This window comes from Coregonus clupeaformis, chromosome 8 (assembly GCF_020615455.1).
Source record: "Coregonus clupeaformis isolate EN_2021a chromosome 8, ASM2061545v1, whole genome shotgun sequence".
NCBI classification, from domain to species: Eukaryota; Metazoa; Chordata; class Actinopteri; order Salmoniformes; family Salmonidae; genus Coregonus; species Coregonus clupeaformis.
Window position 1 is genome coordinate 8884192 of NC_059199.1, and position 15000 is coordinate 8899191.

The 15000-nt window shown below is 48.4% G+C and overlaps 1 protein-coding gene across 1 annotated transcript in view; it reads left to right on the forward strand.

The window, feature by feature from the left end:
• The window catches only part of lratb.1 (lecithin retinol acyltransferase b, tandem duplicate 1), a 42453-nt gene that overhangs the window by 3588 nt on the left and 23865 nt on the right, over positions 1-15000 (forward strand). The window contains exons 5-11 of the mRNA XM_041882317.2: positions 727-815; positions 4501-4600; positions 4935-4978; positions 6319-6396; positions 7270-7466; positions 8276-8340; positions 8477-8583. Of these exons, the coding sequence (XP_041738251.2) occupies positions 727-815; positions 4501-4600; positions 4935-4978; positions 6319-6396; positions 7270-7466; positions 8276-8340; positions 8477-8583 (680 nt within the window). The remainder of the gene's footprint in view (positions 1-726; positions 816-4500; positions 4601-4934; positions 4979-6318; positions 6397-7269; positions 7467-8275; positions 8341-8476; positions 8584-15000) is intronic.

Consider the following 15000-nt stretch of genomic DNA (forward strand, 5'->3'; position numbering starts at 1 on the left):
TCCTCCCTCTCTTCTCCTCCCTCCTCCCTCTCTCTCCTCTCCTCTCCCTCTCCCTCCTCTCCTCTCCCTCTCCTCTCCTCTCCTCTCCTCTCCTCTCCTCTCCTCTCCTCTCCTCTCTCTCTTCTCCTCTCCTCTCCCCCCTCTCTCCTCTCCCCTCCTCTCTTCCTCCCTCCCTCTCCTCTCCTCTCCTCTCCCTCTCCTCTCCTCTCCTCTCCCCTCCTCTCCTCTCTCCTCTCCTCTCCTCTCTTCCTCCCTCCTCTCCTCTCCTCTCCTCTCCTCTCCTCTCCTCTCTTCCTTCTCTCTTCTCTTCTCTTCTCTTCTCTTCCTCTTCTCTTCTCTTCTCTTCTCTTCTCTTCTCTTCTCTCCTCTCCTCCCCTCTCCTCTCCTCTCCTCTCCTCTCCCCTCCCTCCCCTCCTCCCCTCCCTCCCCTCTCCCTCCCCTCCCTCCCCTCCCCTCCCCTCTCCCCCTCCCTCTCCCTCCCCCCCTCCCTCCCCTCCCCCTCCCCTCCCCCCCCCTCCCTCTCCTCCCCTCTCCTCTCCTCTCCTCTCTCCTCTCCTCTCCTCTCCTCTCCTCCTTTCCCTCCTCTCCTTTCTCTCCCTCTCCTCCCTCCCTCTCCTCTCCTCCCTCCTTTCCTTTCCTCTCCTCCTCCCTCCTTTCCTTTCCTCTCCTCCTCCCTCCTCTCATCTCCTCTCCTCTTCTCCTCTTCCCACCTTTCCTGTCCTCCAGAAAGATAGTCTCTCTGAGGTGAGAATGGCTGATGGGGTGAGCAGGTCAAAGCTGCCTAAAACCGTCCACAGTATGAATGCCTACCTGGGGTAAGTCTGGGATCAATAGAAATACAACAATACAATACTGAACTATTATATACTGTTAGATCAATACAATACTGAACTATTATATACTGTTAGATCAATACAATACTGAACTATTATATACTTTTAGAACAATACAGTACTGAACTATTATATACTGTTAGGACAATACAGTACTGAACTGTTATACAGTGGGGAAAAAAAGTATTTAGTCAGCCACCAATTGTGCAAGTTCTCCCACTTAAAAAGATGAGAGAGGCCTGTAATTTTCATCATAGGTACACGTCAACTATGACAGACAAAATGAGGAAAAAAAATCCAGAAAATCACATTGTAGGATTTTTAATGAATTTATTTGCAAATTATGGTGGAAAATAAGTATTTGGTCACCTACAAACAAGCAACATTTCTGGCTCTCACAGACCTGTAACTTCTTCTTTAAGAGGCTCCTCTGTCCTCCACTCGTTACCTGTATTAATGGCACCTGTTTGAACTTGTTATCAGTATAAAACAGTCACACTCCAAACTCCACTATGGCCAAGACCAAAGAGCTGTTAAAGGACACCAGAAACAAAATTGTAGACCTGCACCAGGCTGGGAAGACTGAATCTGCAATAGGTAAGCAGCTTGGTTTGAAGAAATAATCTGTGGGAGCAATTATTAAGAAATGGAAGACATACAAGACCACTGATAATCTCCCTCGATCTGGGGCTCCACGCAAGATCTCACCCCGTGGGGTCAAAATGATCACAAGAACGGTGAGCAAAAATCCCAGAACCACACGGGGGGACCTAGTGAATGACCTGCAGAGAGCTGGGACCAAAGTAACAAAGCCTACCATCAGTAACACACTACGCCGCCAGGGACTCAAATCCTGCAGTGCCAGACGTGTCCCCCTGCTTAAGCCAGTACATGTCCAGGCCCGTCTGAAGTTTGCTAGAGTGCATTTGGATGATCCAGAAGAGGATTGGGAGAATGTCATATGGTCAGATGAAACCAAAATAGAACTTTTTGGTAAAAACTCAACTCGTCGTGTTTGGAGGACAAAGAATGCTGAGTTGCATCCAAAGAACACCATACCTACTGTGAAGCATGGGGGTGGAAACATCATGCTTTGGGGCTGTTTTTCTGCAAAGGGACCAGGACGACTGATCCGTGTAAAGGAAAGAATGAATGGGGCCATGTATCGTGAGATTTTGAGTGAAAACCTCCTTCCATCAGCAAGGGCATTGAAGATGAAACGTGGCTGGGTCTTTCAGCATGACAATGATCCCAAACAAACCGCCCGGGCAACGAAGGAGTGGCTTCGTAAGAAGCATTTCGAGGTCCTGGAGTGGCCTAGCCAGTCTCCAGATCTCAACCCCATAGAAAATCTTTGGAGGGAGTTGAAAGTCCGTGTTGCCCAGCGACAGCCCCAAAACATCACTGCTCTAGAGGAGATCTGCATGGAGGAATGGGCCAAAATACCAGCAACAGTGTGTGAAAACCTTGTGAAGACTTACAGAAAACGTTTGACCTGTGTCATTGCCAACAAAGGGTATATAACAAAGTATTGAGAAAGTTTTGTCATTGACCAAATACTTATTTTCCACCATAATTTGCAAATAAATTCATTAAAAATCCTACAATGTGATTTTCTGGATTTTTTTTCTCATTTTGTCTGTCATAGTTGACGTGTACCTATGATGAAAATTACAGGCCTCTCTCATCTTTTTAAGGGGATAACTTGCACAATTGGTGGCTGACTAAATACTTTTTTCCCCCACTGTATGTATGTTAGAGCAATACAATGTTGGGTTGTTTTCAGCAAAGAACATTCTCCCTCCCTCCCTCCCTCCCCCACTCTCCCTCTGTGCCTTCCCCCACTCTCCCTCTTTCCCTCCCTCCCCCCCACTCTCCCTCTCTCCCTCCCCCCACTCTCCCCTCTGTCCCTCCCTCCCCCACTCTCCCTCTGTCCCTCCCCCCACTCTCCCTCTATCCCTCCCTCCCTCCCCCACTCTCCCTCTGTCCCTCCCCCACTCTCCCTCTGTCCCTCCCTCCCCCACTCTCCTCCCTCCCCCCACTCTCTCTCCCTACTTCCTCCCTCCCACTCTCCCTCTACCTCCCTCCCCCCACTCTCCCTCTATCCGTCCCTCCCCCCACTCTCCCTCTATCCCTCCCTCCCCACTCTCCCTCTCTCTCCCCACTCTCCCTTCCCTCCCCACTCTCCCTCCCTCCCTCCCTCCCCCCTCTCCCTCCCTCCCCCCACTCTCCCTCTATCCCTCCCCCTCTCCCTCCCTCCCCCCCTCCCTCCCTCCCTCCCCACTCTCCCTCCCTCCCCCCACTCTCCCTCTATCCCTCCCTCCACCCACTCTCCCTCTATCCCTCCCTCCCCCACTCTCCCTCTATCCCTCCCTCCCCCACTCTCCCTCTATCCTCCCTCCCACCACTCTCCCTCTATCCCTCCCTCCCCCACTCTCCCTCTATCCCTCCCTCCCCCACTCTCCCTCCCTCCCTCTCCCCCCCACCCCCCTCCCCCACTCTCCCTCTCTCCCTCCCTCCCCCCACTCTCCCTCTATCCCTCCCTCCCGCTCTCCCTCCCTCCCCCACTCTCCCTCCTCCCTCCCACCACTCTCCCTCTGTCCCTCCCTCCCCCCACTCTCCTCTATCCCTCTCTCTCCCTCCCTCCCCCACTCTCCCTCCCTCCCTCCCCCCACTCTCCCTCCCTCCCTCCTCCCTCCCCCACTCACCCTCTGTCCCTCCCTCCACCCACTCTCCCTCCCTCCCTCCCCACTCTCCTCTCTCCCTCTATCCCTCTCTCCCTCCCTCCTCCCTCCCCCTCTCCCTCTCTCTCCCCCACTCTCCCTCTATCCCTCCCTCCCCCACTTCAGCATACAACAATACAATGTTGGACAATCAGTTTTTGTTTATGGTACGAGGTTATTCTCCAGTGCCCTCTCACTTTAAAATTCTGAATTGTTCTCACAGATCCTCTCTCTCTCTCTCTCTCTCTCTCTCTCTCGCTCTCTCTCTCTCTCAATTCAATTTAAGTGCTTTATTGACATGGGAAACATATGTTAACATTGCAAAAGCAAGTGAAGTAGATAATAAACAAAAGTGAAATTAACAATAAATATTAACAGTAAACATTACACTCAGAAGTTCCAAAAGAATAAAGACATTTCAAATGTCATATTATGTCTATATACAGTGTTGTAATGATGTGCAAATAGTTAAAGTACAAAAGGGAAAATAAATCAACATAAATATGGGTTGTATTTACAATGGTGTTTGTTCTTCACTGGTTGCCCTTTTCTTGTGGCAACAGGTCACAAATCTTGCAGCTGTGATGGCACATGGTGTGGTTTTTCACCCAGTAGATAAGTTGATCAAAATTGTGTTTTTCAAATTCTTTGTGGATCTGTGTAATCTGAGGGAAATATGTGTCTCTAATATGGTCATACATTTGGCAGGAGGTTAGGAAGTGCAGCTCAGTTTCCACCTCATTTTGTGGGCAGTGTGCACATAGCCTGTCTTCTCTTGAGAGCCAGGTCTGCCTACGGCGGCCTTTCTCAATAGCAAGGCTATGCTCACTGAGTCTGTACATAGTCAAATGCTTTCTTTAATTTAGGGTCAGTCACAGGGGTCATGTATTCTGCCACTGTGTACTCACTGTGTACCCCCTCTTGTCCTCTTCCTCTGTCCACAGTGCGGTACCCATCCAGAAGTGTCTTGACCTAGGGGCTGACATTGTAGTCACAGGGAGATGTGTGGACAGTGCTGTCGCCCTCGGACCTCTTATGCACTCTGTAGGTTACTCTCTGTGTGTGTGTGTGTGTGTGTGTGTGTGTGTGTGTGTGTGTGTGTGTGTGTGTGTGTGTGGACTCTAATCCCTCTCATGTCTACCATCCGTTCTTGTAACAGTCAAAACAGTCCTCAGACCAGGGAAACAGATGACACTGATTTTAAACATGTTTTTTTTTTTTGAGAGAGTTTTTGCGTGTTTTGATGTGATGAGATGTTGTTGTGATGTTGTTGTGATGTGTTGTTGTGATGTGTTGTTGTGATGTGTTGTTGTGATTTGATGTGTTGTTATGATGTTTTGTTGTGATGTGTTGATGTGATGTGTGTTTTTTCTAACAGTTTGGGTGGAAGCAGAACAACTATGACCTGTTGGCCGCTGGGAGGTAAACACACACACACACACACACACACACACACACACACACACACACACACACACACACACACACACACACACACACACACACACACACACACACACACACACACACACACACACACTTATTGTGTTTGTTCCTTGCATGAGAACAGTGTAGTTTACTATAAGGCATGAGAACAGTGTAGTTTACTATAAGGCATGAGAACAGTGTAGTTTACTATAAGGCATGAGAACAGTGTAGTTTACTATAAGGCATGAGAACAGTGTAGTTTACTATAAGGCATGAGAACAGTGTAGTTTACTATAAGGCATGAGAACAGTGTAGTTTACTATAAGGCATGAGAACAGTGTAGTTTACTATAAGGCATGAGAACAGTGTAGTTTACTATAAGGCATGAGAACAGTGTAGTTTACTATAAGGCATGAGAACAGTGTAGTTTACTATAAGGCATGAGAACAGTGTAGGTTACTATAAGGCATGAGAACAGTGTAGTTTACTATAAGGCATGAGAACAGTGTAGTTTACTATAAGGCATGAGAACAGTGTAGTTTACTATAAGGCATGAGAACAGTGTAGTTTACTATAAGGCATGAGAACAGTGTAGTTTACTATAAGGCATGAGAACAGTGTAGTTTACTGTAAGGCATGAGAACAGTGTAGTTTACTATAAGGCATGAGAACAGTGTAGTTTACTGTAAGGCATGAGAACAGTGTAGTTTACTATAAGGCATGAGAACAGTGTAGTTTACTATAAGGCATGAGAACAGTGTAGTTTACTATAAGGCATGAGAACAGTGACGGTTACTATAAGGCATGAGAACAGTGTAGTTTACTATAAGGCATGAGAACAGTGTAGTTTACTATAAGGCATGAGAACAGTGTCGTTTACTATAAGGCATGAGAACAGTGTAGTTTACTATAAGGCATGAGAACAGTGTAGTTTACTATAAGGCATGAGAACAGTGTAGTTTACTATAAGGCATGAGAACAGTGTAGTTTACTATAAGGAATGAGAACAGTGACGGTTACTATAAGGCATGAGAACAGTGTAGTTTACTATAAGGCATGAGAACAGTGTAGTTTACTATAAGGCATGAGAACAGTGTAGTTTACTATAAGGCATGAGAACAGTGTAGTTTACTATAAGGCATGAGAACAGTGTAGTTTACTATAAGGCATGAGAACAGTGTAGTTTACTGTAAGGCATGAGAACAGTGTAGTTTACTATAAGGCATGAGAACAGTGACGGTTACTATAAGGAGAAGCCATTCCAGAATACAGCAGTTCATGTCACTGTGGTTAAAGTAGTTTAAATGATGTTTAAACCTTTCTCTCTCTCTCAGTCTTGCAGGCCATCTTATAGAGTGTGGTGCCCAGGCCACAGGTGGAATATTCACAGACTGGCACACAGTACCCGACTGGTGAGAGAATGATGTCCCATTTCCCGTCCCAATGCTAGCTCAATCTACTATATCTTATGAGAGAACAACATTATACACTAATGTCCTATTTAATGTCTTATCTTTCTTTCCGCTGCTGCTGCAAGCGTGTGTTATCTCTTACCGCTGAATATAATCATGTTACTACCAATACTAGTACTACTCTGACTGACTGTTTCCATCTCTCCTTTCTCCTCTCTCCCCCCTCTCTCCCTCTCTCCCCCTCTCTCCCCCCTCTCTCCTCTCTCCCCCCACTCTCCCTCTCCTCTCTCCCCCCTCTCTCCCTCTCTCCTCTCTCCCCCTCTCTCCCCCCACTCTCCCTCTCCTCTCTCCCCCCACTCTCCCTCTCTCCCCCCTCTCTCCCTCTCTCCTCTCTCCCCCCACTCTCCTTCTCTCCTCTCTCCCCCACTCTCCCTCTCTCCCCCCACTCTCCCTCTCTCTCTCTCCCCCACTCTCCTTCTATCCTCCCTCCCCCACTCTCCCTCTCTCCTCTCTCCCCCCACTCTCCCTCTCTCCCCCCACTCTCCCTCTCTCCTCCCTCCCCCCTCTCTCCTCCCTCCCCCTCTCTCCCTCTCTCCCTCTCTCCCTCCCTCCCTCCACTCTCCCTCTCTCCCCCCACTCTCCCTTTCTCCTCCTCGCCCCCACTCTCCCTCCCTCCCTCGCCCCCCACTCTCCCTCCCCCACTCTCCCTCTCTCCTCCCTCGCCTCCACTCTCCCTCCCCCACTCTCCCTCTATCCCTCCCTCCCCCACACTCACTCTCTCCTCCCTCCCCCCACTCTCCCTCTCTCCCTCTCTCCCTCCCTCCACCCTCTCTCCTTCCCTTCCCCCTACTTCTCTCCCTCCCTCCTTCTCAGGGATAACATGGGTTTCCCAGTGGTGGAGTGTTCAGCTGATGGTTCGTTCGTTTTGTCCAAACCACCCAAAACAGGCGGATTGGTGTCGTTCGGAACGGTTGCCGAGCAACTAGTGTACGAGATCGGTGACCCGCAGAAATACCTGCTTCCTGACGTCACCTGTGATTTCTCTAACGTCAAGATCTCTGAAGTAGCAGGTACAGACACACACAGACACACACACACACACACACACACACACACACACACACACACTCACACACACACACACACACACACACACACATTTTTACATTTAGTAATTTATCCAGAGCGACTTAGCTATTGGATTCATCTTAATATAGCTAGATGAGACAACAGCACATCACAATCATATCAGTGATTATTCTTATCAGTGCAGAGAAGTTTTTTTACACACACACACACACACACACACACACATTGAGGATGGGGTATCATGTAGAACAGTCAGTAGAGGATAACCCTAACATGGAATAGAGGGGGAACCCTGTGTCCCTATAATGAACCATCAACAGTCACATCTGGAATGAATCGGAACCGAACCGTAGTTGAACCATAGTCTGAACCCAAACTAAACCCTTTCTGAACTGGCTCACTGTCCTCAGCTCAACCTCTGATTAACATCCTAATGAACATCAGATGGACAGACTACAATGTTATCAGTTTTGAGAGGGAGAGAAGGGAGGGAGGGATAGAGAGAGAGAGAGGGAGGGAGAGAGAGAGAGAGAGAGGGGGGGAGAGAGAGGGATAGAGAGGGAGAGAGAGAGAGAGACAGAGGGAGAGAGAGAGAGAGAGAGAGAGAGAGAGAGAGAGAGAGAGAGAGAGAGAGAGAGAGAGAGAGAGAGAGAGAGAGAGAGAGAGAGAGAGAGAGAGAGAGAGACAGAGAGAGACAGAGACAGAGACAGAGACAGAGAGAGACATAGAGAGAGAGAGAGGGAGGGAGAGACTGTTTGTGTGTCTGATGTGTCTGTCTGTCGGTCTTCAGGTGTGGAGGGCGGGGTGGTCAAAGTGACCGGGGCCAGAGGTTTTGCTCCGTCGAATGACTACAAGGTAAAAAACAATGTCCCAGTTATCATCTCCAGGTTCAGAGCCACATACAGTCTGTCCTGTAGATATTATATGAATCAAGTCTATTCATTCTCATTTAAATCAATTAATTAATTACATGTATTTATTAATTCCCTAGGTGTGTGCTACTTACATGGATGGGTACAGGGCGACAGCAGTGTGTCCAGTAGGGGGCCCCAGAGCCACAGAGAAGGCCAGACGCACCGCAGAGAGCATCATCAAACGGTCAGCGTTAGCATCCAATACAATACAATACAAACCTGTGGCACTTCATTAGCACACACCGCTGGCAGAGCGCATCATCAAATGGTAACACGTGAAGGTCTAGCCCAACTGCATTGCAGACTCATGCCAGATCTCACAGTTGATGACGTGGCACACAACCATTGGTTGATACAATGTAACTCGCGCACAACCATTGGTTGATACAATGTAACTCGCACACAACCATTGGTTGATACAATGTAACTCGTACACAACCATTGGTTGATACAATGTAACTCGTGCAGGAACCTGTTCATTTCCTGGAGGGCCGAAACTTTCCTGCTTATTGTTTCTCCCGGGGAGTTAATTGGTCTGAATCAGTTCCTGATTAGAAGGATGACAACCTGTTCTTCTAACGTACCTTCTTATCCAGTTCTTTCAAATTTGGAAACGCATCAGTGGGCGGCCGCTGATTGGCTGAATATCTGGTGTGGCAAGGGGGGGGGGGGGGGTTGTTATATCGGCAACAAAGCAGCATGACAGAATGATTATCCCAAGTTTTCAAATTACCGGCTGTTTCTTTGGGAAGGGATTATAAAGTGATCTGTGCGTTTGAGCAATGGCAGAAATACACTTATTTTACTTTTTAATGTAATACAGAATCATCTCTGCTGCCACTGTTTTTTGATTACCAAAAGTTCAGTTTTTTTAGAACGAGCAGCAGGTTCTAGCAAGTGTGTCCCTCTGTCCTTCAACTGGTGATGGATGTGGATGTCCGGTTCAGGCCCCAGTGTGTCCCTCTGTCCTTCAACTGGTGATGGATGTGGATGTCCGGTTCAGGCCCCAGGCTCCCAATGACTGTCATGATTATTTATTTACACGTTCATTGCGATTTTCTCTTTAGCGCCATCTGTTCATTTACATTTTGATATAAAACCAATACAATCAATCTATGAATTATTGTTAGTAACGACACTGACATATAGTCTGCATCCCAACTGTCACCCTATTCCCTATATAGTGCACTACTTTAGACCAGAGAATGGCACCCTATTCCCTACATAGTGCACTACTTTAGACCAGAGAATGGCACCCTATTCCCTATATAGTGCACTACTTTAGACCAGAGAATGGCACCCTATTCCCTATATAGGGCACTACTTTAGACCAGAGAATGGCACCCTATTCCCTATATAGTGCACTACTTTAGACCAGAGAATGGCACCCTATTCCCTATATAGTGCACTACTTTAGACCAGAGAATGGCACCCTATTCCCTATATAGTGCACTACTTTAGACCAGAGAATGGCACCCTATTCCCTATGTAGTGCACTACTTTAGACCAGAGAATGGCACCCTATTCCCTATATAGTGCACTACTTTAGACCAGAGAATGGCACCCTATTCCCTATATAGTGCACTACTTTAGACCAGAGAATGCCACCCTATTCCCTATATAGTGCACTACTTTAGACCAGAGAATGGCACCCTATTCCCTATGTAGTGCACTACTTTAGACCAGAGAATGGCACCCTATTCCCTATATAGTGCACTACTTTAGACCAGAGAATGGCACCTATTCCCATATAGTGCACTACTTTAGACCAGAGAATGGCACCCTATTCCCTATATAGTGCACTACTTTAGACCAGAGAATGGCACCCTATTCCCTATATAGTGCACTACTTTAGATCAGAGAATGGCACCCTATTCCCTATATAGTGCACTACTTTAGACCAGAGAATGGCACCCTATTCCCTATATAGTGCACTACTTTAGACCAGAGAATGGCACCCTATTCCCTATATAGTGCACTACTTTAGACCAGAGAATGGCACCCTATTCCCTATATAGTGCACTACTTTAGACCAGAGAATGGCACCCTATTCCCTATGTAGTGCACTACTTTAGACTAGAGAATGGCACCCTATTCCCTATATAGTGCACTACTTTAGACCAGAGAATGGCACCCTATTCCCTATATAGCGCACTACTTTAGACCAGAGAATGGCACCCTATTCCCTATATAGTGCACTACTTTAGACCAGAGAATGGCACCCTATTCCCTATGTAGTGCACTACTTTAGACCAGAGAATGGCACCCTATTCCCTATGTAGTGCACTACTTTAGACCAGAGAATGGCACCCTATTCCCTATATAGTGCACTACTTTAGACCAGAGAATGGCACCCTATTCCCTATATAGTGCACTACTTTAGACCAGAGAATGGCACCCTATTCCCTACGTAGTGCACTACTTTAGACCAGAGAATGGCACCCTATTCCCTATGTAGTGCACTACTTTAGACCAGAGAATGGCACCCTATTCCCTATATAGTGCACTACTTTAGACCAGAGAATGGCACCTATTCCCTATATAGTGCACTACTTTAGACCAGAGAATGGTACCCTATTCCCTATATAGTGCACTACTTTAGACCAGAGAATGGCACCCTATTCCCTATATAGTGCACTACTTTAGACCAGAGAATGGCACCCTATTCCCTATGTAGTGCACTACTTTAGACCAGAGAATGGCACCCTATTCCCTATGTAGTGCACTACTTTAGACCAGAGAATGGCACCCTATTCCCTATATAGTGCACTACTTTAGACCAGAGAATGGTACCCTATTCCCTATGTAGTGCACTACTTTAGACCAGAGAATGGCACCCTATTCCCTATATAGTGCACTACTTTAGACCAGAGAATGGCACCCTATTCCCTATATAGTGCACTACTTTAGACCAGAGAATGGCACCCTATTCCCTATATAGTGCACTACTTTAGACCAGAGAATGGTACCCTATTCCTATATAGTGCACTACTTTAGACCAGCGAATGGCACCCTATTCCCTATATAGTGCACTACTTTAGACCAGAGAATGGCACCCTATTCCCTATATAGTGCACTACTTTAGACCAGAGAATGGTACCCTATTCCCTATATAGTGCACTACTTTAGACCAGAGAATGGCACCCTATTCCCTATGTAGTGCACTACTTTAGACCAGAGAATGGCACCCTATTCCTATATAGTGCACTACTTTAGACCAGAGAATGGCACCCTATTCCCTATATAGGGCACTACTTTAGACCAGAGAATGGCACCCTATTCCCTATATAGTGCACTACTTTAGACCAGAGAATGGCACCCTATTCCCTATATAGTGCACTACTTTAGACCAGAGAATGGCACCCTATTCCCTATATAGTGCACTACTTTAGACCAGAGAATGGCACCCTATTCCCTATGTAGTGCACTACTTTAGACCAGAGAATGGCACCCTATTCCCTATATAGTGCACTACTTTAGACCAGAGAATGGCACCCTATTCCCTATATAGTGCACTACTTTAGACCAGAGAATGGCACCCTATTCCCTATGTAGTGCACTACTTTAGACCAGAGAATGGCACCCTATTCCCTATGTAGTGCACAACTTTAGACCAGAGAATGGCACCCTATTCCCTATGTAGTGCACTACTATAGACCAGAGAATGGCACTCTATTCCCTATGTAGTGCACTACTTTATACCAGGGACCCGTCATTTAGCAGACACTCTTATCCAGAGCGACTTACAGGTCGCAATTAGGGTTAAGTGCCTTGCTCAAGAGCACATCGACAGATTTTTCACCTAGTCTGCTCGGGGATTAGAACCAGCGACCTTTCGGTTACTGGCACAACGCTCTTACCCACTAAACTACCTGCCGCCCCGGTCAGTACTTGATAGTGCAAACTGAGAAGACCTGGACGTTCATTTCAAAATCAAAACTTACAAAGATGAGGACCAAGATCAAGAGAGGGAGAGTGGTGATGTGGTGTCCACAACTAAAGAATCACTGTGGAATCTGAAAAGACACGTGTCCCAAAAGCATGATGGTGCATTTAGTACACGCTAACAGAAAGGAACGAGCTGGTTAGATAACTAAGTGTGTCATTGTAGCAAAGTATTTATAAACTGAAAATCTGATCTCTTAAACGTTTCGTTCATTTTTGTTCTAATATCTGTACCATAGGCCGTAATTGATTTTGACTCAATATGCCTGGCATATTCCCACGTTCAAGGAGATTTCCGTTTTGATTGGGTTATTTTGTCTAAAAATAAAAAAACAACTCTTCATCCCTGCCCAGCCTGGCAAGAGTCCTGAAGGGTGTTTAGTATCTCCAGTGGCTCTGCAAGCATGGAGAGGATATTCTCTGCTGCTGGCCTGCTCTCCAGGCACCATGGAGAGGATATTCTGAACTGCTGGTCTGCTCTCCAGGCACCATGGAGAGGATATTCTGAACTGCTGGTCTGCTCTCCAGGCACCATGGAGAGGGATATTCTCTGCTGCTGGCCTGCTCTCCAGGCACCATGGAGAGGATATTCTCTGCTGCTGGCCTGCTCTCCAGGCACCATGGAGAGGATATTCTCTGCTGCTGGCCTGCTCTCCAGGCACCATGGAGAGGATATTCTCTGCTGCTGGCCTGCTCTCCAGGCACCATGGAGAGGATATTCTCTGCTGCTGGCCTGCTCTCCAGGCACCATGGAGAGGATATTCTGAACCGCTGGCCTGCTCTCCAGGCACCATGGAGAGGATATTCTCTGCTGCTGGTCTGCTCTCCAGGCACCATGGAGAGGATATTCTGAACCGCTGGCCTGCTCTCCAGGCACCATGGAGAGGATATTCTGAACTGCTGGCCTGCTCTCCAGGCACCATGGAGAGGATATTCTCTGCTGCTGGCCTGCTCTCCAGGCACCATGGAGAGGATATTCTCTGCTGCTGGCCTGTTCTCCAGGCACCATGGAGAGGATATTCTCTGCTGCTGGCCTGTTCTCCAGGCACCATGGAGAGGATATTCTCTGCTGCTGGCCTGCTCTCCAGGCACCATGGAGAGGATATTCTCTGCTGCTGGCCTGCTCTCCAGGCACCATGGAGAGGATATTCTCCACTGCTGGTCTGCTCTCCAGGCACCATGGAGAGGATATTCTCTGCTGCTGGCCTGCTCTCCAGGCACCATGGAGAGGATATTCTCCGCTGCTGGTCTGCTCTCCAGGCACCATGGAGAGGATATTCTCCACTGCTGGTCTGCTCTCCAGGCACCATGGAGATGATATTCTCTGCTGCTGGCCTGCTCTCCAGGCACCATGGAGAGGATATTCTCCGCTGCTGGCCTGCTCTCCAGGCACCATGGAGAGGATATTCTCTGCTGCTGGTCTGCTCTCCAGGCACCATGGAGAGGATATTCTCTGCTGCTGGCCTGTTCTCCAGGCACCATGGAGAGGATATTCTCTGCTGCTGGCCTGCTCTCCAGGCACCATGGAGAGGATATTCTCTGCTGCTGGCCTGCTCTCCAGGCACCATGGAGAGGATATTCTGAACTGCTGGCCTGCTCTCCAGGCACCATGGAGAGGATATTCTCTGCTGCTGGCCTGCTCTCCAGGCACCATGGAGAGGATATTCTGAACTGCTGGTCTGCTCTCCAGGCACCATGGAGAGGATATTCTGAACTGCTGGTCTGCTCTCCAGGCACCATGGAGAGGATATTCTCTGCTGCTGGCCTGCTCTCCAGGCACCATGGAGAGGATATTCTGAACTGCTGGTCTGCTCTCCAGGCACCATGGAGAGGATATTCTGAACTGCTGGTCTGCTCTCCAGGCACCATGGAGAGGATATTCTCTGCTGCTGGCCTGCTCTCCAGGCACCATGGAGAGGATATTCTCTGCTGCTGGCCTGCTCTCCAGGCACCATGGAGAGGATATTCTCTGCTGCTGGCCTGCTCTCCAGGCACCATGGAGAGGATATTCTCTGCTGCTGGCCTGCTCTCCAGGCACCATGGAGAGGATATTCTCTGCTGCTGGCCTGCTCTCCAGGCACCATGGAGAGGATATTCTGAACCGCTGGCCTGCTCTCCAGGCACCATGGAGAGGATATTCTCTGCTGCTGGTCTGCTCTCCAGGCACCATGGAGAGGATATTCTGAACCGCTGGCCTCCTCTCCAGGCACCATGGAGAGGATATTCTGAACTGCTGGCCTGCTCTCCAGGCACCATGGAGAGGATATTCTCTGCTGCTGGCCTGCTCTCCAGGCACCATGGAGAGGATATTCTCTGCTGCTGGCCTGTTCTCCAGGCACCATGGAGAGGATATTCTCTGCTGCTGGCCTGTTCTCCAGGCACCATGGAGAGGATATTCTCTGCTGCTGGCCTGCTCTCCAGGCACCATGGAGAGGATATTCTCTGCTGCTGGCCTGCTCTCCAGGCACCATGGAGAGGATATTCTCCACTGCTGGTCTGCTCTCCAGGCACCATGGAGAGGATATTCTCTGCTGCTGGCCTGCTCTCCAGGCACCATGGAGAGGATATTCTCCGCTGCTGGTCTGCTCTCCAGGCACCATGGAGAGGATATTCTCCACTGCTGGTCTGCTCTCCAGGCACCATGGAGAGGATATTC